At 42.5% G+C, this 23,340-nt stretch overlaps 1 protein-coding gene across 1 annotated transcript in view; it reads left to right on the top strand.

Annotated features, from left to right (window-relative positions):
* Nucleotides 1–18,840: 18,840 nt before the first annotated feature.
* LOC115125729 (GTPase-activating Rap/Ran-GAP domain-like protein 3) overlaps nucleotides 18,841–23,340 on the top strand; it is a 188,856-nt gene continuing 184,356 nt past the window's right edge. Inside the window, exon 1 of the mRNA XM_065004652.1 lies at nucleotides 18,841–19,474. Within this exon, the coding sequence (XP_064860724.1) occupies nucleotides 19,371–19,474 (104 nt within the window). The 5' untranslated portion in view covers nucleotides 18,841–19,370. The remainder of the gene's footprint in view (nucleotides 19,475–23,340) is intronic.

A 23,340-nucleotide genomic window follows, 5' to 3' on the forward strand; every position in this document is an offset into this window, starting at 1 on the left:
CCAACTCACGCCCTGACCATACTAAAATAAATACAAAACAAAGGAAATAAAGGTCAGAACGTGACAATTATACGTTTCTTGTTTTGTCAGAAAGTCATTTTCATAGCAAGTTAAAGTGTACTGTTCGCTAGCTACGTGTATGATCTGTGTAGTAATATTATTCTTATCAGAAATCCATTTGCATTTTTAGTTATAGCCTAATGTTATCTAGCTAACATTGCTTAACTTTAGCTACCTGGAGGTTCATACTAAAGCTATGACAATGTATGACAATGTATGTATTGGTTGGTAGTAGTATGAGTTAGGATTATGCCTGTTTCACTGTTCCGCTAGCTAGCTACATGTCTAAACAAAAGACTACACTTTGCCAGATGATTACATGACCCATCAAGTTAGTCGGGTGTGTCTGGGGGTGACTACGGCCATCTATTGCATTTAATGTGTACATATCTAGACAATAGTGAACTTAGATAAATATGGCTGGAGGTTAGTTGTAGTATTTCCTTCACATGACCCCTCAATTTAGTCAGGTGTGTCAGGTAAGCACCATCTAATAATTATAAAATATTAATATCTGGACACTTTCTGTTTTTGATATTGCTACTATGCAAGTAACCATTTCACTGTACTGTTTACACATTCTGCCTGACCAAAGTCAGATTAAGATTTTGCCCAAGATAAAGTCTATTTTTACCTGCAGTTTTTCCTCATTGAAGTCTACTACTTTCACAACTTTTAGTCTTGAAACTTTGGTTGTTTACTAAACTAATCACTCTGTTTAACAATTGCCTCACATGTGATTCCTTAAAGGTGGGGATAAGGCTTAAGATGGTGTGAACGATGCTGAATTGGAGCTCTCCAGTAGGTGTACCAAAACATTCAAGGGCCATTTTATCAAAAGTGTGGTTACAAGTTTATCAACATTCCAAGCAGAATTACTTTTCCATTGTTCCTCAACTACAGTGTATGATATACCATTTTCTAGCTTTAAGTCTCTACTTTTATCAAAATGTAAGAAACACCACTTCAAATTTTGCCACATAAGACCGAATCTTGGCGGTTGGTCACAAATAATATCAATACAATAAATACAACAATATTAATCAAAGTAAACACAACTCTCGCATACTGTATCACCTCCCTTAAACTCAATCTAAGCTGTTCAATGGAGACCAAAGTATTTTCAAGGTGGCCTGAAGGCTATTCTATGAGCTGGGGGCATAAAAACTCAAGTGTTTTTCCCCAGGTCAGTGGAGACCCGCGGTACCTCCAGAACCAGCCAGTCCAGAGGCCGGGTCTGAAAATGGCTGGATCTTCAGTTAATACATGAGCTGAGGTAGTCGGGGAAGTCTCGGAAGAACTGCTTTATATAACAAAAGTAGCCAATGCTGGGCCCTTCTGGTAGTCAGAGACTCCCAGGCAACAGAACAATACAACATGCAGTGATGTGTACTCTTCTCCGGCGATATCTTTTTGGCTCCCATGATGAATGGAACTGCTTCGGGTAATCCAAACAAAGAATCCAGGTCTAGAAAATCTCATTTGTGGTGAGTAACCACCAAAGTGCTTGTCGTTTATAGGAAATAATACCAGAAACTAAGGCAAAATATTATGCTAACGCAAACAAAAGACTGCAAAGTTGGCTAAGGGGAACCATAATCGGCTCCATTTTAATTGTACCTTTATTTAACTAGGCAAGTCAGTTAAGAACAAATTCTTATTTTCAATGACAGCCTAGGAACAGTGGGTTAACTGCCTGTTCAGGGGCAGAACGACAGATTTGTGCCTTGTCAGCTTGGGGATATGAACTTGTAACCTTCCGGTTACTAGCCCAACGCTCTAACCACTAGGCTACCCTGCCGCCTCCATCCTGTTAAGGGCTAATCTAAATGGAAGGAGATTTACGTTTCAACTAGCTCTCACAGTCTCACGTCAGAATTAGATGTTCATCCATGTTTCTCAAACATAACATTTTGAAGTTGTTGCAAAAGTCAAATTTCAAAGGGTTTAAGGTTAAGTTTAGGCATCAACTCTGAATGGTTAAGGTTAAGCATTAACTCTGAATGGTTAAGGTTAAGCATTAACTCTGAATGGTTAAGGTTAAGCATTAACTCTGAATGGTTAAGGTTAAGCATTAACTCTGAATGGTTAAGGTTAAGCATTAACTCTGAATGGTTAAGGTTAAGCATTAACTCTGAATGGTTAAGGTTAAGCATTAACTCTGAATGGTTAAGGTTAAGCATTAACTCTGAATGGTTAAGGTTAAGCATTAACTCTGAATGGTTAAGGTTAAGCATTAACTCTGAATGGTTAAGGTTAAGCATTAACTCTGAATGGTTAAGGTTAAGCATTAACTCTGAATGGTTAAGGTTTTGGTATAGGCGTTAAACAAACATCTAAAAAACATTTTTATTTTTGCTGGATTCAAGCTTTGCAACCTTTGGAATCAGAGTCAGATGCTTCCATCCATATGCCATTCCTGTCCACAATGCCTTAGCACACCGAATTTCAGTAGTCGTGGTTATTTCGTTCTCACTTTTACTTTGTCACACTGTCGGGCCAAAAGGAATTCGTAACATAACGGGGGGGGGGGGGGGGGGGGAGAAGTCCCGGGTTCAGATCCCGGATGAGCCCCCACTTATGTTACGAATCCCTTTTGGCCCGACAGTCTAGGGGGGATGGTAATGAGACCCGTAACATAACTCATGCAAATTATAATTGTGACAAAGTAAAAGTGAGAACGAAATAACCACGACTACTGAAATCTACCGTCAAACTCAGGGTTTATTAATAAACCCACGGTAATGGGGAGGAGCAGGAAAAGGGACTGAGCTGGACCCAAGGAAAGAAACAATAAGTATTCAAAAACACCCTACAACAGCTAACTAACTAACCAAAAATACAGTGGGTGGTCCGCCCAGTTCTAACTAGTGTATTTAACAAAGTCTACCTACGGGTAGTGTATGCCCATGGGCGACTTGTCTTGGTTTCCCCTTTTCCCACCAGCAAACAAACAATCACCATAACCAAAACAATACTCACAGGTGCTGACATTTACATTACATTTAAGTCATTTAGCAGACGCTCTTATCCAGAGCGACTTACAAATTGGTGCGTTCACCTTAAGACATCCAGTGGAACAGCCACTTTACAATAGTGCATCTAGGTCTTTTAAGGGGGGTGAGAAGGATTACTTTATCCTATCCTAGGTATTCCTTAAAGAGGTGACAAAGTGCTATGGAGGTGCTCAAACAAAAGAGAGGTCGATACACAAAGAGAGTGAAACACAGAGACCTATAGACAATGGCATTTACAGAGAGATTGAGCTCAAGAGCAAACTACTGACAGGGTTTTTAAACCAAGGGAAAGGAACTGTGATTGGGTAGGAAACAGGAGGAGGTGTGTCTTCTGATTGATGATTGGTGACTGATTGGGGAGTGATGATTTTCACCTATGAGGGGAGAAGGAGAGAAAAGAAACACACACACAGGATACTTGTATCCGTAACATAAGGAGATGGAGAAAACACCTGTCTCCGGATTACATCTTCAAAATTAAGGGCAACCATGGCATCTGTGACAGAGAGACGTGTCCAACCATGATGTATACAGGTAAGATAGTCTAGCTAGCAACATTTCAGATATTACACGTTTCAAATGTTGACAAAGTTGTTTTAAATTCAAGTCAAAGTGTACTGTTAGCTAGCTAACTTTAGCTGGCTGGCCTGCTAGCAAACGTTACGTGTATGATCTTATTCGTATCTCAGAGCCATTTGCTTGGCTATTTATAGCCTAATGTTAGGTAGTTAACATTGAACCTGGTTGGTTAGCTACTTGTAGATTCATGCAGGGTATTAACGTCATGAGCTGGGATTATGGTTAATTGTTTAGCTAGCTACAAATCTTAACAAAAGACTTAACAAAAGACTCCACTATGCAAGTATCCATAAATAGAATGTCAATGCGACAACTGTTGATAGACTGGTAAATTAGCTGGTAAATTCGCTCTATCTACTCCATGTTCAGACCACAGGTAAGACAGTCTAGCTAGCTACATTTTCAGATAAGACAGTCTAGCTAACTAAAGCGTTTTATTTGAATTTGGCGCTCTGCATTTCCCGAGGCTATTGGCCACTTGAGACGCTAGCGTCTCACTATCCCCAAGAGGTTAAAAGACCAGGCTCATCAGTAGGTACCAGTAATCTGGTTATCCATACAGAGAATTTTCTTTCTCCCCTCACTTGCGCCCCTCTCCATGCCATCCTGCTGTGGGGCGACCAGTCAAAATCTCTCCGGGTACTCATTGACTCTGGGGCCTATGAGAGTTTCATGGACACTACCCTGGTGTCAGAGCTGGGCATCCCCACTCAGCCCCTCTGCATTCCCATGGACGTTAGAGCGCTGGATGGGCGCTCTGTAGGTAGCGTCACTCACAATACTACTCGTAGTGTCAGGGAACCATAGTGAGTCTATGCAGTTCATGCTCATTAAGTCTCCTCAGGTGGTATCGGTGTTTTCTTAGCTCCAGCGACACAATCCCCTTATCAACTGGACTGCTGGTGCTATCATGGACTGGAGCCTGTTTTGGCATGCCCATTGCCTGAAGTCGGTGCAGCCTGCCCCGGGACATATTCCTGTGGGCTTGGAAGAAGCCTCACACCTCTCCAACATTCCCGTGGAGTACCAGGACCTCCGGGAGGTTTAAAGCAAGGTCTGGGCCACTTCGCTTCCTCCGCATCGACCCTATGACCCTGAATGGGCCCTGCTGTTCACCCGCTTCAACTTTACCATCTCCTGCCTCCCGGGTCCAAGAATGTTAAGCCGGAAGCGCTTTCACGCCGCTATAGCCCTGCTGCTACACCCTCGAACCCTGAGACCATCCTTCCTACCTCGTGTCTGGCGGCTATACTCATCTGGGGAATAGAGATCCAGGTCCGTGAGGCGCAGTGTTCTCAGCTAGACCCCAGGGGGGGCCCGGCTAACCGGATGTTTTTCCCAGATGTGACCCGCTCCCCGGTCCTGGAATGGGCTCATTCCTTCAGGCTTGCCAATATCCTCACAGTGGTGGACAGGTTTTCCAAAGCCGCCATTTCATTCCCCTCCCCAAGCTACCATCTGCCACGAAGACGACCCAGCTCATAGTGCAACATGTCTTCCGGATCCATTGACTTCCGGTGGACATGGTCTCCGACCGTGGTCCTCAGTTCTCGTCCCAGTTCTGGAAGGGGTTCTGCACACTCATTGGGTCATTGGCCAGCCTATCCTCTGTGTTTCACCTCCAGTCTAACGGCCAGTCAGAGCAAGCTAATCAGGACCTGGTGACGACTCTTCGTTGCCTCGTCTCCACCAACTCCACCACCTGGAGCCAGCAACTCGTGTGGGTAGAATACGAACGCACTGCTCAGCCACTGCCTTCTCTTGCCTTTTGAGTGTTTGATGGTTTATCAGCCTCTGCTCTTCCCTGAGCAAAAGGAAGAGGTCATCATACCCTCTGCCTAGATGTTAGTCCACCACTGTCTCCGTACCTGGAAGAGAGCCCGGTCTGTTCTTCTCAAGACCATCTCCAGGTATCAACGACAGGCGGACCACCACTGAACCCCGGCTCCCCATTATCGTCTCGGGCAGAGGGTATGGATCTTCCCCTACGAGTGGAGTCCCGCAGAAATTCCCCCCGTTTTATCGGCCCTTTCCCCATCTCCTAGCCCATCTGCTGTTTGTCTTCTGTTGCCACGCACCCTCCGTATACATCCCACTTTTCATGTATCAAGGATTAAACCTCTGTCTCACAGCCCTCTGTCTCGTCTATTCCGATTTCAGAGCACTCTTATCTGAGCAAGCTAGCCAATGTTAGCCAGTTAGCTTGGGTGCTTGACTGCCATGGTGAGGTCAGAACGCTCTGAACAACCTTACTCATTGGCCAGAGCGTCCAGTGTGCGTTCTGAACTCGAAACTCTCTGAATTTACGAACTTACAATCTGACAGCACAGTTGCAGTCAACAACGCTCTGGATAACATACAAACAGCCTAACCAGTTCTGCCTGGGCGAGTAATGTTCAGTGAGCTCTTCTCCCATTTCTGTCTGGAAGTTGCTAGCAGTTTGCTTGGGTGATTAGTACAGAACGCTCAGATCAACCCTTAAAGAGATGGGTCGAGCTAAAGCTTAAGAAGGTGCAAACAAATGGGTGTAGACAAAGAAGAGCTCGTCAGTTGGTACCAAAACATTCCAAGGTAATTTTCTCAAAAGTGAGGTTACAAGTTTAAAACCTTTTAAAGAAGAATTACTTTCCCATTGTTCCTCAAATGAAGTTTATGATACACCATTTTGTACCTCTGTCTCTACTTTTATCCAATGTAAAAAACACTTTCAAATGTTGCTTACATAAGACTGAATCAAGGCGGTCAGTCACTTTTGTTTATTACGAAATCAGAAAGTACTCTGGATAGATTCAGTAATGATAAGAATATTCCTAGAAAATGTGGATACCCCACATGCAACATAAGACAAAAAAAGGGTTTGAGTGAGTGTATCCAACTGGCCACACATCTCTCCAAAGAGTGCACAGTTCCTAAGTAATTTCAAAGCCCTTTTATGACTTAGAGAAGTCTTCAACTATAAGATGCTTTTTGAGCTCTCCTACCTGTGCAGATGTGTTCTAACTAGAATTAGAACACAACCCTACATCCCCGCAATCACACAATTACCTGTTGTTGTTTACGCAATCCAAAAACGGCCCAATATAAATCACAATCTGGGTCAGATGGCCATCAGAATTTCAACTCAAATACCTGAGAGCTATAAGAATGGTGGAGAGTGTAGTGAGTGTAGTGAGTTTGTTCGACTGTAAGGTCAACTCAGTAACCAATGAGTCTGAGAAGTGAATCAAAGTTGAGTCAGCAAGTCTTTCTTATTTTTAAAACATTTGCAAAAATGTTAAACCGTTTTCGCTTTGTTATTATAGGGTATTGTTTGTAGATTGATGTGGAAAACAATCATTTTAATCAATTTTAGAATAAGGCTGTAAAGTAACAAAATGTTGAAAAAGTCAGGGGGTCTGAATACTTTCCGAATGCATTGTATACACTAAACACGTTCCTAATATTTAGTTGCACTCCTTTTGCCCTCAGAACAGCCTCAATTCACTGGGTCATGGACATACAAGGTGTCCAAAGCGTTCCACGGGGATACTGGTCCATGTTGACTCCAATGCTTCCCACAGTTGAAAGCGTTCCACGGGGATACTGGTCCATGTTGACTCCAATGCTTCCCACAGTTGAAAGCGTTCCACGGGGATACTGGTCCATGTTGACTCCAATGCTTCCCACAGTTGAAAGCGTTCCACGGGGATACTGGTCCATGTTGACTCCAATGCTTCCCACAGTTGAAAGCGTTCCACGGGGATACTGGTCCATGTTGACTCCAATGCTTCCCACAGTTGAAAGCGTTCCACGGGGATACTGGTCCATGTTGACTCCAATGCTTCCCACAGTTGAAAGCGTTCCACGGGGATACTGGTCCATGTTGACTCCAATGCTTCCCAGCTTCCAATGCTTCCTTTTTCAGTTGTGTCAAGTTGGCTGGATGTCCTTTGAGTGGTGGACCATTCTTGATACACACTAGAAACTGTTGAGCATGAAAAACCCAGCAGAGTTGCAGTTCGTGACACACTCAAACCAGTGCGTCTGGCACCTACTATCATACCCTGTTCAAAGGCACATAAATATTTTGCCTTGCACATTTACCCTCGGAAGGGCACACATGCACAATCCGTGTCTCAATTGTCTCAAGGCTTAAAAATCATTTTTTTGTACTTGTCTCCTCCCCATCTACACTGTGACATCCATAAGGTATTATAAGGGATTAATAAGGGATTATAAGGGATTAATAAGGGATTATAAGGGATTAATAAGGGATTATAACTTTCACCTGGATTCACCTGGTCATTCTATGTCATGGAAAGAGCAGGTGTTCCTAATGTTTTGTACACTGTGTAGATGCTTCTGCATAATGACACTGCGATTCAAACATTGTTTTCCAACACCCTCAGGATCCTTCCAGCTTGTGTTGAAACATTGGTTGAATCATGAGTGGATCTGCATTATTCATGTTTTGTTGTAGTGGCTGTGCTGTGGGTGTCAAAACCTCGGTCACTGGACCGGCACTGGTCCCTGGAGTGTTGTTTAGCTGTCCTTCAGATGGTTAGCTGACACTGATACCAATTTAGCCAGTTCTCAAGGGTTTGTTTTAATATAAGTGGTCTACTCCCAAGGAGTAGAACCATAACTTGTGGTTCCCTTGTACACAAACAGATGACAAAGACGGCACTATGGGTTGTTATCATGAATTTCAATTTATGGTAGAAAAGACAAGTGTCGTCCGGTTGGGTCGCAGACTGCAGCAGTTTAAAAAAGGGAGAGGAGAGAGGCCGGGAGTGAGAGAGGGCGGGAGGGAGAGAGGGCGGGAGGGAGAGAGGGCCGGGAGGGAGAGAGGGCCGGGAGGGGAGAGAGGGTGGGAGGGAGAGAGGGAGAGAGAGGGCGGGAGGGAGAGAGGGCCGGGAGGGAGAGAGGGCCGGGAGGGAGAGAGGGTGGGAGGGAGAGAGGGCCGGGAGGGGGGAGAGGGGCGGCCGGGAGGGAGGCGGCCGGGAGGGAGAGAGGGGCGGGGGGGAGAGAGGGCGGGAGGGAGAGAGGAGGGAGGGAGGGAGGGCGGGAGGGAGAGAGGGGCGGGAGGGAGAGAGGGCCGGGAGGGAGAGAGGGCCGGGAGGGAGAGAGGGCGGGAGGGAGAGAGGGCGGGAGGGAGAGAGGGCCGGGAGGGAGAGAGGGCGGGAGGGAGAGAGGGCGGGAGGGAGAGAGGGCCGGGAGGGACAGAGGGCGGGAGGGAGAGAGGGCGGGAGGGAGAGAGGGCCGGGAGGGAGAGAGAGGGCGGGAGGGAGAGAGGGCGGGAGGGAGAGAGGGCCGGGAGGGAGAGAGGGCGGGAGGGAGAGAGGGCGGGAGGGACAGAGGGCGGGAGGGAGAGAGGGCCGGGAGGGAGAGAGGGCGGGAGGGAGAGAGGGCGGGAGGGAGAGAGGGCGGGAGGGAGAGAGGGCGGGAGGGAGAGAGGGCCGGGAGGAGAGAGAGGGGGAGGGAGAGAGGGCGGGAGGGACAGAGGGCGGGAGGGAGAGAGGGCGGGAGGGAGAGAGGGCGGGGGAGGGAGAGAGGGCGGGAGGGACAGAGGGCGGGAGGGAGAGAGGGCCGGGAGGGAGAGAGGCCGGGAGGGAGAGAGGGCGTGGAGGGAGAGAGGACGGGAGGGAGAGAGGGCGGGAGGGAGAGAGGGTTAGGAGGGAGAGAGGGCCGGGAGGGAGAGAGGGCGGGAGGGAGAGAGGGCGGGAGGGAGAGAGGGCGGGAGGGAGAGAGGGCCGGGAGGGAGAGAGGGCGGGAGGGAGAGAGGTAGAAAAGACAAGTGTTGTCCGGTTGGGTCGCAGACTGCAGCAGTTTAAAAAAGTCTACAAGTAACACTTGTCTTTTCTACCATAAATTGAGATGAAGTGTGTTAGTTATATTACGAGACATATAGAGACATATAGAGATGAAGTGTGCTTAGTTATATTACTAGACATATAGAGACATATAGAGACATATAGAGATGAAGTGTGCTTAGTTATATTACGAGACATATAGAGACATATAGAGACATATAGAGACATATAGAGATGAAGTGTGCTTAGTTATATTACGAGACATATAGAGACATATAGAGATGAAGTGTGCTTAGTTATATTACGAGACATATAGAGACATATAGAGATGAAGTGTGCTTAGTTATATTACGAGACATATAGAGACATATAGAGATGAAGTGTGCTTAGTTATATTACGAGACATATAGAGACATATAGAGATGAAGTGTGCTTAGTTATATTACTAGACATATAGAGACATATAGAGATGAAGTGTGCTTAGTTATATTACTAGACATATAGAGACATATAGAGATGAAGTGTGCTTAGTTATATTAGTGTGAGACATATAGAGACATATAGAGATGAAGTGTGCTTAGTTATATTACGAGACATATAGAGACATATAGAGATGAAGTGTGCTTAGTTATATTACTAGACATATAGAGACATATAGAGATGAAGTGTGCTTAGTTATATTACTAGACATATAGAGACATATAGAGATGAAGTGTGCTTAGTTATATTACGAGACATATAGAGACATATAGAGATGAAGTGTGCTTAGTTATATTACGAGACATATAGAGACATATAGAGATGAAGTGTGCTTAGTTATATTACTAGACATATAGAGACATATAGAGACATATAGAGATGAAGTGTGCTTAGTTATATTACGAGACATATAGAGACATATAGAGATGAAGTGTGCTTAGTTATATTACTAGACATATAGAGACATATAGAGATGAAGTGTGCTTAGTTATATTACGAGACATATAGAGACATATAGAGATGAAGTGTGCTTAGTTATATTACTAGACATATAGAGACATATAGAGATGAAGTGTGCTTAGTTATATTACGAGACATATAGAGACATATAGAGATGAAGTGTGCTTAGTTATATTAGAGACATATAGAGACATATAGAGACATATAGAGATGAAGTGTGCTTAGTTATATTACATATAGAGAGACATATAGAGACATATAGAGACATATAGAGATGAAGTGTGCTTAGTTATATTACGAGACATATAGAGACATATAGAGATGAAGTGTGCTTAGTTATATTACGAGACATATAGAGACATATAGAGATGAAGTGTGCTTAGTTATATTACTAGACATATAGAGACATATAGAGATGAAGTGTGCTTAGTTATATTACGAGACATATAGAGACATATAGAGATGAAGTGTGCTTAGTTATATTACGAGACATATAGAGACATATAGAGATGAAGTGTGCTTAGTTATATTACGAGACATATAGAGACATATAGAGATGAAGTGTGCTTAGTTATATTACGAGACATATAGAGACATATAGAGATGAAGTGTGCTTAGTTATATTACGAGACATATAGAGACATATAGAGACATATAGAGATGAAGTGTGCTTAGTTATATTACGAGACATATAGAGACATATAGAGACATATAGAGATGAAGTGTGCTTAGTTATATTACGAGACATATAGAGACATATAGAGATGAAGTGTGCTTAGTTATATTACGAGACATATAGAGACATATAGAGATGAAGTGTGCTTAGTTATATTACTAGACATATAGAGACATATAGAGATGAAGTGTGCTTAGTTATATTACGAGACATATAGAGACATATAGAGATGAAGTGTGCTTAGTTATATTACGAGACATATAGAGACATATAGAGATGAAGTGTGCTTAGTTATATTACGAGACATATAGAGACATATAGAGACATATAGAGATGAAGTGTGCTTAGTTATATTACGAGACATATAGAGACATATAGAGATGAAGTGTGCTTAGTTATATTACGAGACATATAGAGACATATAGAGATGAAGTGTGCTTAGTTATATTACGAGACATATAGAGACATATAGAGATGAAGTGTGCTTAGTTATATTACGAGACATATAGAGACATATAGAGATGAAGTGTGCTTAGTTATATTACGAGACATATAGAGATGAAGTGTGCTTAGTTATATTACGAGACATATAGAGACATATAGAGATGAAGTGTGCTTAGTTATATTACGAGACATATAGAGACATATAGAGATGAAGTGTGCTTAGTTATATTACGAGACATATAGAGACATATAGAGATGAAGTGTGCTTAGTTATATTACGAGACATATAGAGACATATAGAGATGAAGTGTGCTTAGTTATACGAGACATATAGAGACATATAGAGATGACTTAGTTATATAGAGACATATAGAGATGAAGTGTGCTTAGTTATATTACGAGACATATAGAGACATATAGAGATGAAGTGTGCTTAGTTATATTACGAGACATATAGAGACATATAGAGATGAAGTGTGCTTAGTTATATTACGAGACATATAGAGACATATAGAGATGAAGTGTGCTTAGTTATATTACGAGACATATAGAGACATATAGAGACATATAGAGATGAAGTGTGCTTAGTTATATTACGAGACATATAGAGACATATAGAGATGAAGTGTGCTTAGTTATATTACGAGACATATAGAGACATATAGAGATGAAGTGTGCTTAGTTATATTACGAGACATATAGAGACATATAGAGATGAAGTGTGCTTAGTTATATTACGAGACATATAGAGATGAAGTGTGCTTAGTTATATTACGAGACATATAGAGACATATAGAGATGAAGTGTGCTTAGTTATATTACGAGACATATAGAGACATATAGAGATGAAGTGTGCTTAGTTATATTACTAGACATATAGAGACATATAGAGATGAAGTGTGCTTAGTTATATTACGAGACATATAGAGATGAAGTGTGCTTAGTTATATTACGAGACATATAGAGACATATAGAGATGAAGTGTGCTTAGTTATATTACGAGACATATAGAGACATATAGAGACATATAGAGATGAAGTGTGCTTAGTTATATTACGAGACATATAGAGACATATAGAGATGAAGTGTGCTTAGTTATATTACGAGACATATAGAGACATATAGAGATGAAGTGTGCTTAGTTATATTACGAGACATATAGAGACATATAGAGATGAAGTGTGCTTAGTTATATTACGAGACATATAGAGATGAAGTGTGCTTAGTTATATTACGAGACATATAGAGACATATAGAGATGAAGTGTGCTTAGTTATATTACGAGACATATAGAGACATATAGAGATGAAGTGTGCTTAGTTATATTACTAGACATATAGAGACATATAGAGATGAAGTGTGCTTAGTTATATTACGAGACATATAGAGATGAAGTGTGCTTAGTTATATTACGAGACATATAGAGACATATAGAGATGAAGTGTGCTTAGTTATATTACGAGACATATAGAGACATATAGAGACATATAGAGACATATAGCCTTCGTTGGCAGAATATTTGAGATGATCTTCTTGTATAAGACCACTTTTTCCAAGGGTCTGTCTGTCTATGGTGTGGCCATCTGCTGCTGCTTGTCCTCAAAAGCATTGTTAAAACCACATAACCCCACCACTCACCACTTCAAGCACCACACACACACACACAGACACAATAAATAATAAACACCCTTGAAGCTAATACAATTGTGTTCGTGTCGTATCAGTGTAAACGTCTTGACCAAATCCCCTGGTCTGCCTCAATGTTTAGACAGCATGTCTACCACAGCTTCAAATGGCCCTGGAGACAGTCAATGTTTAGACAGCATGTCTACCACAGCTTCAAATGGCCCTGGAGACAGTCAATGTTTAGACAGCATGTCTACCACAGCTTCAAATGGCCAGTCAATGTTTAAACAGCATGACAGTCAAATGGCCCTGGAGACAGTCAATGTTTAGACAGCATGTTACCACAGCTTCAAACAGCATGTTTGTCTACCACAGCTTCAAATGGCCCTGGAGACAGTCAATGTTTAGACAGCATGTCTACCACAGCTTCAAATGGCCCTGGAGACAGTCAATGTTTAGACAGCATGTCTACCACAGCTTCAAATGGCCCTGGAGACAGTCAATGTTTAAACAGCATGTCTACCACAGCTTCAAATGGCCCTGGAGACAGTCTTGTATGTTCACCTTAATAAAGAGCTTTTATTACCTACCTCTATAGCACACTTTCTATATCTACTGCATGAGGAAAGCCTAAGTCAACTATCAAATCAAATTAAAATTACATTTGTCACATGTGTCGAAAACAATAGGTGTTGTAGGCCTTACTGTGAAAAGCTTACTTACAAGCCCTTAACCAACAATGCAGTTAAGAAAAATAAGAGTTCAGAAAAAAGATTGACTAAATAAACAAAAGTAAAAAATAAAAGAGCAACAATAAAATAACACATATACAAGGACTACCGGCACCGAGTCAATGTGCGGGGGTACAACTGAACTATGTGGGTAATGATAAGGAGTTCTGGATTCTGAATGCAATTAAGGACATTTTCATTACTGAATGGTTGGGGAGCAATTCAGAATTCACATCTTCTCCCTCCTCTCTCTTTCCCTCTCTGTAGTTCCTCCCTCGAAAAGAGGGTTCCAATGAGTAGATATTGTAGTATAAGGGCTTAAGAATAATTTTGTCGAGCAAAACTTTTTGTGGAAGGTACTATGCACCGCACAGACCCCTCTCAAGAACTCAAACTCATAGAGATACAGCAAGCTTCCTTGTGGTCCTAATCTATCAAGCCAGTTTTATAGCCCATTGCCTGTCTTTATTAAAGAATTTGAAACAATTTAGTCTGTTTGCTGCTTTTCATTAAAGGATGCATAGCTGTTATTTATGTGGCATAAAATACATGTGTTCGCAAGGGCTGAATATTATATATATATTTTTTATATATTTTATATATATTTTTATATATATATATATATATACCAAATTTCGATCAGTTATGACCACCAATACTCCACACACAGAGACGCGTACAAAGCTCTCCTCACCCTCCATTTGGTAAATCTGAACCTAATTCTATCCTCCTGATTCCTGCTTACATGAAAAGACTAAAGCAGGAAGTACCATTTGACGCACTCAATACGGGAGTGGTCAGATGACGCAGATGCTAAGCTACAGGACTGTTTTGCTAGCACACACTGAAATATGTTCCGAGATTCTTCCGATGGCATTGAGGAGTACACCACATCAGTCACTGGCTTTATCAATAAGTCGTCCATACAGTACCCCAACCAGTCAATAAGTGCATCGATGAAGTCATCCCCATAGTGATCACACGTACATACCCCAACCAGAAGCCATGGATTACGAGCAACATCCACACTGAGCTAAATTGTAGAGCTGATGCTTTCAAGGAGTAGGACTCTGACTCTAAATCCCGCTATGCCCTCTGACGACCCATCAAACATGCAAAGCTTCAATACAGGACTAAGATTGAATCCTACTACAATGGCTCCGACGTTCGTCGGATATGACACAAGCCTACCAAATGAGTTAAATTACTTATGTGTCCTTCGAGGCAAGCAACATTGAAGCATGCATGAGAGCACCAGCTGTTCCGGACTATTGTTTGATCACGCTCTCCGTAGCCGATGTGATTAAGACCTTTGAACAGGTCAACAGTCAAAAGGTCTTAGGGCCAGACGGATTACGAGGATGTGTACTCTGAGCATGCGCAGACCAACTGGCAAGTGTCTTCACTGACATTTTCAACATGCCCCTGACTGAGTCTGTAATACCTACATGTTTCAAGCAGACCACCATAGTCCTTGTGCCCAAGAACACCAAGGTAACCTTTCTAAATGACTAACGACCTGTAGCACTCACATCTGCAGCCAAAAATTACTTTGAAAAGCTGGTCATGGCTCACATCAACACCATTATCCCAGAAAACCTAGACTCAAATCAAATTCAAATCAAATGTATTTATATAGCCCTACTTACATCAGCTGATATCTCCAAGTGCTGAACAGAAACCCAGCCTAAAACCCAAAACTGCAAGCAATGCAGGTGTAGAAGCACGGTGGCTAGGAAAAACTCCCTAGAAAGGCCAAAACCTAGGAAGACACCTAGAGAGGAACCAGGCTATGAGGGGTGGCCAGTCATCTTCTGGCTGTGCCGGGTGGAGATTTTAACAGAACATGGCCAAGATGTTCAAATGTTCATAAATGACCAGCATGGTAAAATTATAATAATCACAGTAGTTGTCGAGGGTGCAGCAAGTCAGCACCTCAGGAGTAAATGTCAGTTGGCTTTTCATAGCCGATCATTAGGAGTATCTCTACCGCTCCTGCTGTCTCTAGAGAGTCTGGGACAGGTAGCACGTCCGGTGAACAGGTCAGGGTTCCATAGCCGCAGGCAGAACAGAAACTGGAGCAGCAGCACGGCCAGGTGGACTGGGGACAGCAAGGAGTCATTATGCCAGGTAGTCCTGAGGCATGGTCCTAGGGCTCAGGTCCTCCAAGAGAAAGAAAGAAAGAGAGAAAGAGGGAATTAGAGAGAGCATACATAAATTCACACAGGGCCCACTCCAATTTGCATACCTCCCTAAGAGATCCACAGATAACACAATCTCTACTGCACTCCACACTGCCCTCTCCCACCTGGACAAAAGGAACACCTATGTGATATGATAATGCTATTCACTGACTGCAGCTCAGCGTTCAACACCATAGTGCCCTCAAAGCTCATCACTAAGCTAAGGACCCTGGGACTAAACACCTCCTTCTGCAACTGGATCCTGGACTTCCTGACGGGCCGCCCCCAAGTGGTAAGGGTAGGTAACAACACATCTGCCATGCTGATCCTCAACACGGGGCCCCTCAGGGGTGCGTGCTCAGTCCCCTGCTGTACTCCCTGTTCACCAATGACTGCATGGCCAAGCATGACTCCAACACCATCATTAAGTTGCCGACGACACAACAGTGGTAGGCCTGATCACTGATAACGATGAGACAGCCTATAGGGAGGTCAGAGAACTGTCAGTGTGGTGCCAGGACAAAGGAGCTGATCGTGGAAAAGGAGGGAAAAGGAGGGCTGAGCACGCCTCCAGTCTCATCAACAGGGCTGTAGTGGAGCAGGTTGAGAGCTTCAAGTTCCTTGGTGTCCACATTACCAACGAACTGTCATAGTCCAAATGCACCAAGACCGCCGTGAAGAGGGCATGACAATGCCTATTCCCCCTCAGGAGACTGCAAATATTTGGCATGGGTCCGCATCACCGCCTGGTATGGCAACTGCTCAGCCTCCAACCGCAAGGCACTACAGAGGGTAATGCGTACGGGCCAGGCTTCCTGCCATCCAGGACCTCTATACCTGGCGACATCAGAGGAAGTCCCTACAAATTGCCAAAGACTCCAGCCACCCTAGTCATAGACTGTTCTCTCTGCTACCGCACAGGACGCGGTACCAGAGCACCAAGTTTACATTTACATTTAAGTCATTTAGCAGACGCTCTTATCCAGAGCGACTTACAAATTGGTGCATTCACCTTATGACTAGGTCCCAAAAGGCTTTTTAACAGCTTGTACCCCCAAGTAATAAACTCCTGAACAGCTAATCAAATGGCTACCCGGACTATTTGTATTGACCCCCCACTGCTGCTACTCTGTTTATTATTATCATTATTAGTACCTACATGCCTTACCTCGTCTGACATGTGCAACCGCACATTCACTCCTGCATATAGCCTTGCTACTGTTATTTTATTTTTGCTCTTTAATTATTTGTTATTTTTCAAATGACTTCTTTTTTTTATATAATTTTTTTATTTTGATTGTTTACTTCAGTTTATTCAGTAAATACTTTCTTAACACTTATTATTTTCTTAACTGCATTGTTGGTTAAGGGTTTGTAAGTCAGCATTTCACTGTAAGGTCTACCTGTTGTATTTGGCGTATAATATTTGATTTGGTTTGATTTTATTAAAGGGCTATACTGGGCTCTCACCATCACCATCATTATTCACGTCATTCCAATACAATCAAGTCAGAATTATCAGCTTTGGTATTGATGTCAGTCAGCAGGCTGTCTGAGTGATGAGACACATGGGTAGGCCTACCAACGTAAATTATTATGAAACTCTGGACCACAGAAATCCAATGTTTGTATCAAATATCTGCCTTTGCTCAATAAGTCTAATAAGTCCATTTAATACAGGCCAACGTCACAAAATCAATTTGACCTGTTTCATTTAGTCTCATTATGATATGGAACATTTAGGTTATTTTAGAAGAACAGAATACCATATTTTCATATCATAAGACTATAATATTGGAATGTTGTAAAGTGCTGCCCTACACTGGCTGGCAGGGACAGTCAGGTGAAGCCATTGAATTCAATTAATTACAAGGAAATAAATCTTTTGAACCGGTTTTTAAAATACTATAGGCCTACATTTTTTTTTTTTTTACCTGTATAGTATATTTTAGAAAAACATCCTGTGGTATGTATTGTATCACAATAGCTGTTCACTTCATGTCATTCTAAAAATTATTTTCTGAGTCAGCTGATGATTGTTGAAACTGGGTTCAAGTTCAATGTCCAATTTGACAGATAGATGCTTATTATATTGATGGGCAAACAACACTGCTTTTAAGACAAGGAACAACACGTGTTTTATGTCACACCATTTTGAACAAGTAAAATGTTATTAAAATGTTTTGAAATCAGACTTGATAATAACCTTCAGACTTATAACCTTCAGACTTTATATAACCTTCAGACTTATAACCTTCAGACTTTATATAACCATATGAACAAATACAATAATCAGCCCAAATGTACTTTATAATAAGGCTATAATATTCTTCAGCCCAGACTTTATTAACCTTCAGACTTATAATCAGACTTTATATAACCTTACAATACTTTTTACTCAGATTTAATCAGACTTTATATAACCTTCAGACTTTATATAACCTTCAGACTTATAACCTTCAGACTTTATATAACCATATGAACAAATACAATAATCAGCCCATATGAACAAATGTATATAGGCTATAATATTCTGCCCATATTAACGAATGTATTTACAATATTTACTGATTTAATAAAAAGCAGTAAACATACATTGTTTCACATTGTTTAATAACAGACTCGTGGACACAATCACGCAATAGTAAACATAAATAACATTGTTTCACATTGTTTAATAATAACAGACGAATAAACACAATCATGCTTTCTTCACAGCTTTCCTCGCGCTTCACAGCTTCCCCGGGAAACTCGACGTATTGTAGCCTCGGGCGGACAAAATAGTACTGGAGGAAGAAGTTCGCTTCTGCTGCAGTGTTCGTGATCAAATAAAACGCGTTGCGGCGGTGCTTCGTAATATAGGACTTGCTCAGGTACTTCGTTCAACCGTCAAGGGAGTGGTGTAGAATCAACAGCCAGAGTATAGCGCTCTAGTGACCGACGGGGGACTCGACTTCAAACTGTTTTCCCGGGACTCGAATCTTATTCAGGGTTACTAATTGAGTCACGGTAACTCGCTCTTGAACCGAGAGACCAACGGTATCTAATTTATATCGTATGGAGTTCAGGCGAGGTGCAACCCACTAACCATGCTGCACTCGTAAGCTTTTGGTGCCGTCTTTGTTTGCAGAGGAAAGTCTGCCGCTCACTTTCCTTTTTCCAGCGGAGGCGAGATTCGTATTTTTTTTTTTTTTGGCAGCCTTTCTTCTGCCTCTCACCTTCCTTTCCCCCGACCGGCTCGCTCCCGTCGCCAACCAACTGACTGGAAGAAAGAAGCATCTTTGTTTTTGACGGAGTATATACTTGCCTGCTCGATCAGCACCATGAATTCGGATATAAATGTGTACCTCGGCCGGGATAAAACGGGCATCATGCGGAAGAGAGCCCTGCTTCTCCGGAAAGGGTGTAGTTTTGAGATTAGTTCGAGGTAGGTGATGCATGGGGTAATGGGGCTCCCTTTTGGGTATACTCTCGCCACCAACCGCAATCCGAAACAGGGATTTAATTGCCCTCCTGTAACATTTTGAAACAGCACATGTTAGGCACAAGCACGGGTAACGTGTCACTTGATATCTACCGACCCTATCTCTCCGTGGACTGCAGTTGTTGCGTTAATTGGCAGCTGACCCGGTCACCAGTGAACATATTTGCTCCCCTAAAACTCGAGGGATTAACTATGATATCAACACAGTATATTAGGCTACAGTCAATTCAGTGTTTCAAACTGCAGACCATAGGCCCATGTGTGCGCTTTTTGTGTGAATTATGTGTGGCATCACGGATGTTCCTTGTGTTTAGCGGGGCATGCTGTGTTATACCCGGTCATTGAGAGGAACACATTGATTTTGTGTTATTATTTTCAATCAAATTATTGAAATTTTGTCTCCACAACCGTGCGTCCACTTTCGGACCGTTAGGCATGTGTGCCTGTCGATTCTGATGGACAAAATCACTCAATACCTGGTGCATGTTTATCAATATTGCAGCAAATTAGGTTTAAAATATTACATATTAGCCTACAGCCGTGTGACTCTCTACTTGGGAGTCCACTGTTTTTCCGCTCATCAAACGTAGAGAGAATGTTCTCTTTGCTGACAGTTTGTACCAGACTGATGGCTACATAATGTTACCGACAGTATGCCGTGCTCAGTAGTCCTATGATACATTGTGCCTATATTGGGCATAAATGCACACCGTTGGTATTCGCCCCAAGTTATGGAGAGGATTTCTGGTCATATTTACACTCATGTGTTCACTTGTTATCAAGCTCACTTCCCGACGTCGTCGCTAGATGGCACCCATAACTCCCTCACTCACTGTCAGCCATGGCATTGATTATAAATCTGTCGTGTACATTTGATTACATGGCCATTTGATCCGTCCCCCACACAGTAGACTACCACAGTAGACTACCACAGTAGACTACTACCTAGCCTAAGATAATCAGGTTTTGGAGGTGTACTGTATATTACTCATACGCGATTAGCTGACAGACTTGATATGGTATTTTGCAGTGGCGATTGTAGCATGTACATCTTGGTGGGGCAAACTCAAAAACCTTTTTTAGATGCTTGCCAGCAAAGCCACTTCACAACACAACACTAAACAATACATTCATTGGACTACATTAATTGGACATTAATTGGTGACAAACAGTGCCCACAACAGCAGTACCAACACTTTTCCACTGTTACACCTGGCTATCAGCGGAGCCTGGTCTGGCTATCAGCAGAGCCTGGTCTGGCTATCAGCAGAGCCTGGTCTGGCTATCAGCAGAGCCTGGTCTGGCTATCAGCGGGGCCTGGTCTGGCTATCAGCAGGGCCTGGTCTGGCTATCAGCGGGGCCTGGTCTGGCTATCAGCAGAGCCTGGTCTGGCTATCAGCGGGGCCTGGTCTGGCTATCAGCAGAGCCTGGTCTGGCTATCAGCGGGGCCTGGTCTGGCTATCAGCGGGGCCTGGTCTGGCTATCAGCAGGGCCTGGTCTGGCTATCAGCGGGGCCTGGTCTGGCTATCAGCAGAGCCTGGTCTGGCTATCAGCGGGGCCTGGTCTGGCTATCAGCAGAGCCTGGTCTGGCTATCAGCGGGGCCTGGTCTGGCTATCAGCGGAGCCTGGTCTGGCAGCGAAACAGTTAATTCATCCTCATTTACTGCCTTTTGAAATAACATAGCTGATATGGCTGACTTGCTTAAACAAATGTGGTTTCTACTGACAATTGAGATGTACAAACTATGGCATAAGGGGACGACGAGCGGAGAAGAGGCAATCCGTCATTTCGATTAAAACATTAGTGAGCGAGATAGAACAGACGTAGTCAATATAACTATTTCAGTCAGAACCGTAGGATAAATAAACGTGCCATATAAGCAGACAATGAAAGCTCTTACAATATTCAATGATTACATTTCTCTAAAACAGGCTATAGGTTACATGTGCACCACCAAGTCAGAACCGTAGGATAAATAAAGGTGCCATATAAGCAGACAATGAAAGCTCTTACAATATTCAATGATTACATTTCTCTAAAACAGGCTATAGGCTACATGTGCACCACCAAGTCAGAACCGTAGGATAAATAAAGGTGCCATATAAGCAGACAATGAAAGCTCTTACAATATTCAATGATTCCATTTCTCTAAAACAGGCTATAGGCTACATGTGCACCAGCAAGTCAGAACAGTAGGCTAAGTTATGAGGGGGAAAGGGACTAAATTATTAGGGCGCGGCACATGGGCTACTAACAGTTTACTACACAACATACACTTGGTATTACTTTCTTAGCTACAGTATACATATCTCCCTGGCCTATTACATAATTTATGCAGCAATTTACTCACCTTGTTGTGCTGTGTTTACTTGAACAGGAAGGTGGCGTGGCGGTTCTTCTTTTGGTCAAATTTTGTCATCAAACTTTGTCATTAAATCTGTCATTCTCTGGATTTATGACGCTTTCAAGACAACTGGGAACTCAGAAAAAAACAGGATCGGAGGTCTAGAAAGAGGCCAGAGTACCCAACTTGGAATTCTGAGATGGATGACCGTCCAAAATGTATTTTCTGGGTCAGAGCTCATTTTTTTCAGTTCCTAGGTGTCTTGAACTCTGAGATTTCCCAATTCAGATTTCCCAGTCTTTTGAAAGCGGCAGAAGTCATACTGGATTGACAGCATGCCCAATATTAAATGTTTATCCTTTTAAGCTTGAACGGAGACCCTTAATAAACTCAGGCTTGGACCACACATCCACTCCACTGAATAGCAGGCTAGTGATTTATTTGCTATGCTTGCCACTGCATTCCTTCCAAACTACTCATTGTTGAATTTGCAATTTCCAACTTGTAATGTTTATGTCCAATGGCTGATGAGCACCGATAAGTTTTATCTATAATTTATCTTCATAATTTCTCTTTATGTGACAAGGTTTGAAAATGATTTGCCAGGAGATTGTCGACTTTGATTCATGATGATGACTGCTAGCTTGCTTGCTAAAAATCAGTCCAATCAAAGCTACTGTAGATATAATGTGATTTGACATCATTTTATCTGTGGCCAATGACCTTGAGCCTTCTTGGATGGGCACTTCTAATGTAACTCTATGGCAGCACCCAAGGGGCCTGCATTTTTGAGCTCTCCTCGTAGATTTTGTGGTGATGTGGTGTCCCCAATCACAGCACCACTAGAGAACATTACCAACCCCTACTTTCTGCTGGCTGCCCTACCTCCACAGAAAGCACTGAGCTAGGCTGAAACACCTGCATTTTGGAGCTGCCTTACTCAAGAAAGCAAAAAAGAGACCACTTAAAGATGATTGTTTTTTTTTACATTGTTTGCAACCTGATATGTGACACGTATTAATACCAAAATAACATGCAAAAGAGGCAAACAAATATGTAAAAAAATCTTTGCCACTGGCCTTTTGTAGGGCCTAATATTTATGCTGTCCTGTCATTGGCATTATGTCTTGAAGAGAGAGACAACAACACATATGTTAAACATCTATGTTGAGTAGCCTCATCTGTGATGTATTGTCATGGATAGGCTAAGGCTATATCTTCATGTTCTAGTTGTATATCTCATCTGTGATGTATTGTCATGGATAGGCTAAGGCTATATCTTCATGTTCTAGTTGTCTATCTCATCTGTGATGTATTGTCATGGATAGGCTAAGGCTATATCTTCATGTTCTAGTTGTCTATCTCATCTGTGATGTATTGTCATGGATAGGCTAAGGCTATATCTTCATGTTCTAGTTGTATATCTCATCTGTGATGTATTGTCATGGATAGGCTAAGGCTATA

The sequence above is a fragment of the Oncorhynchus nerka genome, linkage group LG19 (assembly GCF_034236695.1).
Source record: "Oncorhynchus nerka isolate Pitt River linkage group LG19, Oner_Uvic_2.0, whole genome shotgun sequence".
NCBI classification, from domain to species: Eukaryota; Metazoa; Chordata; class Actinopteri; order Salmoniformes; family Salmonidae; genus Oncorhynchus; species Oncorhynchus nerka.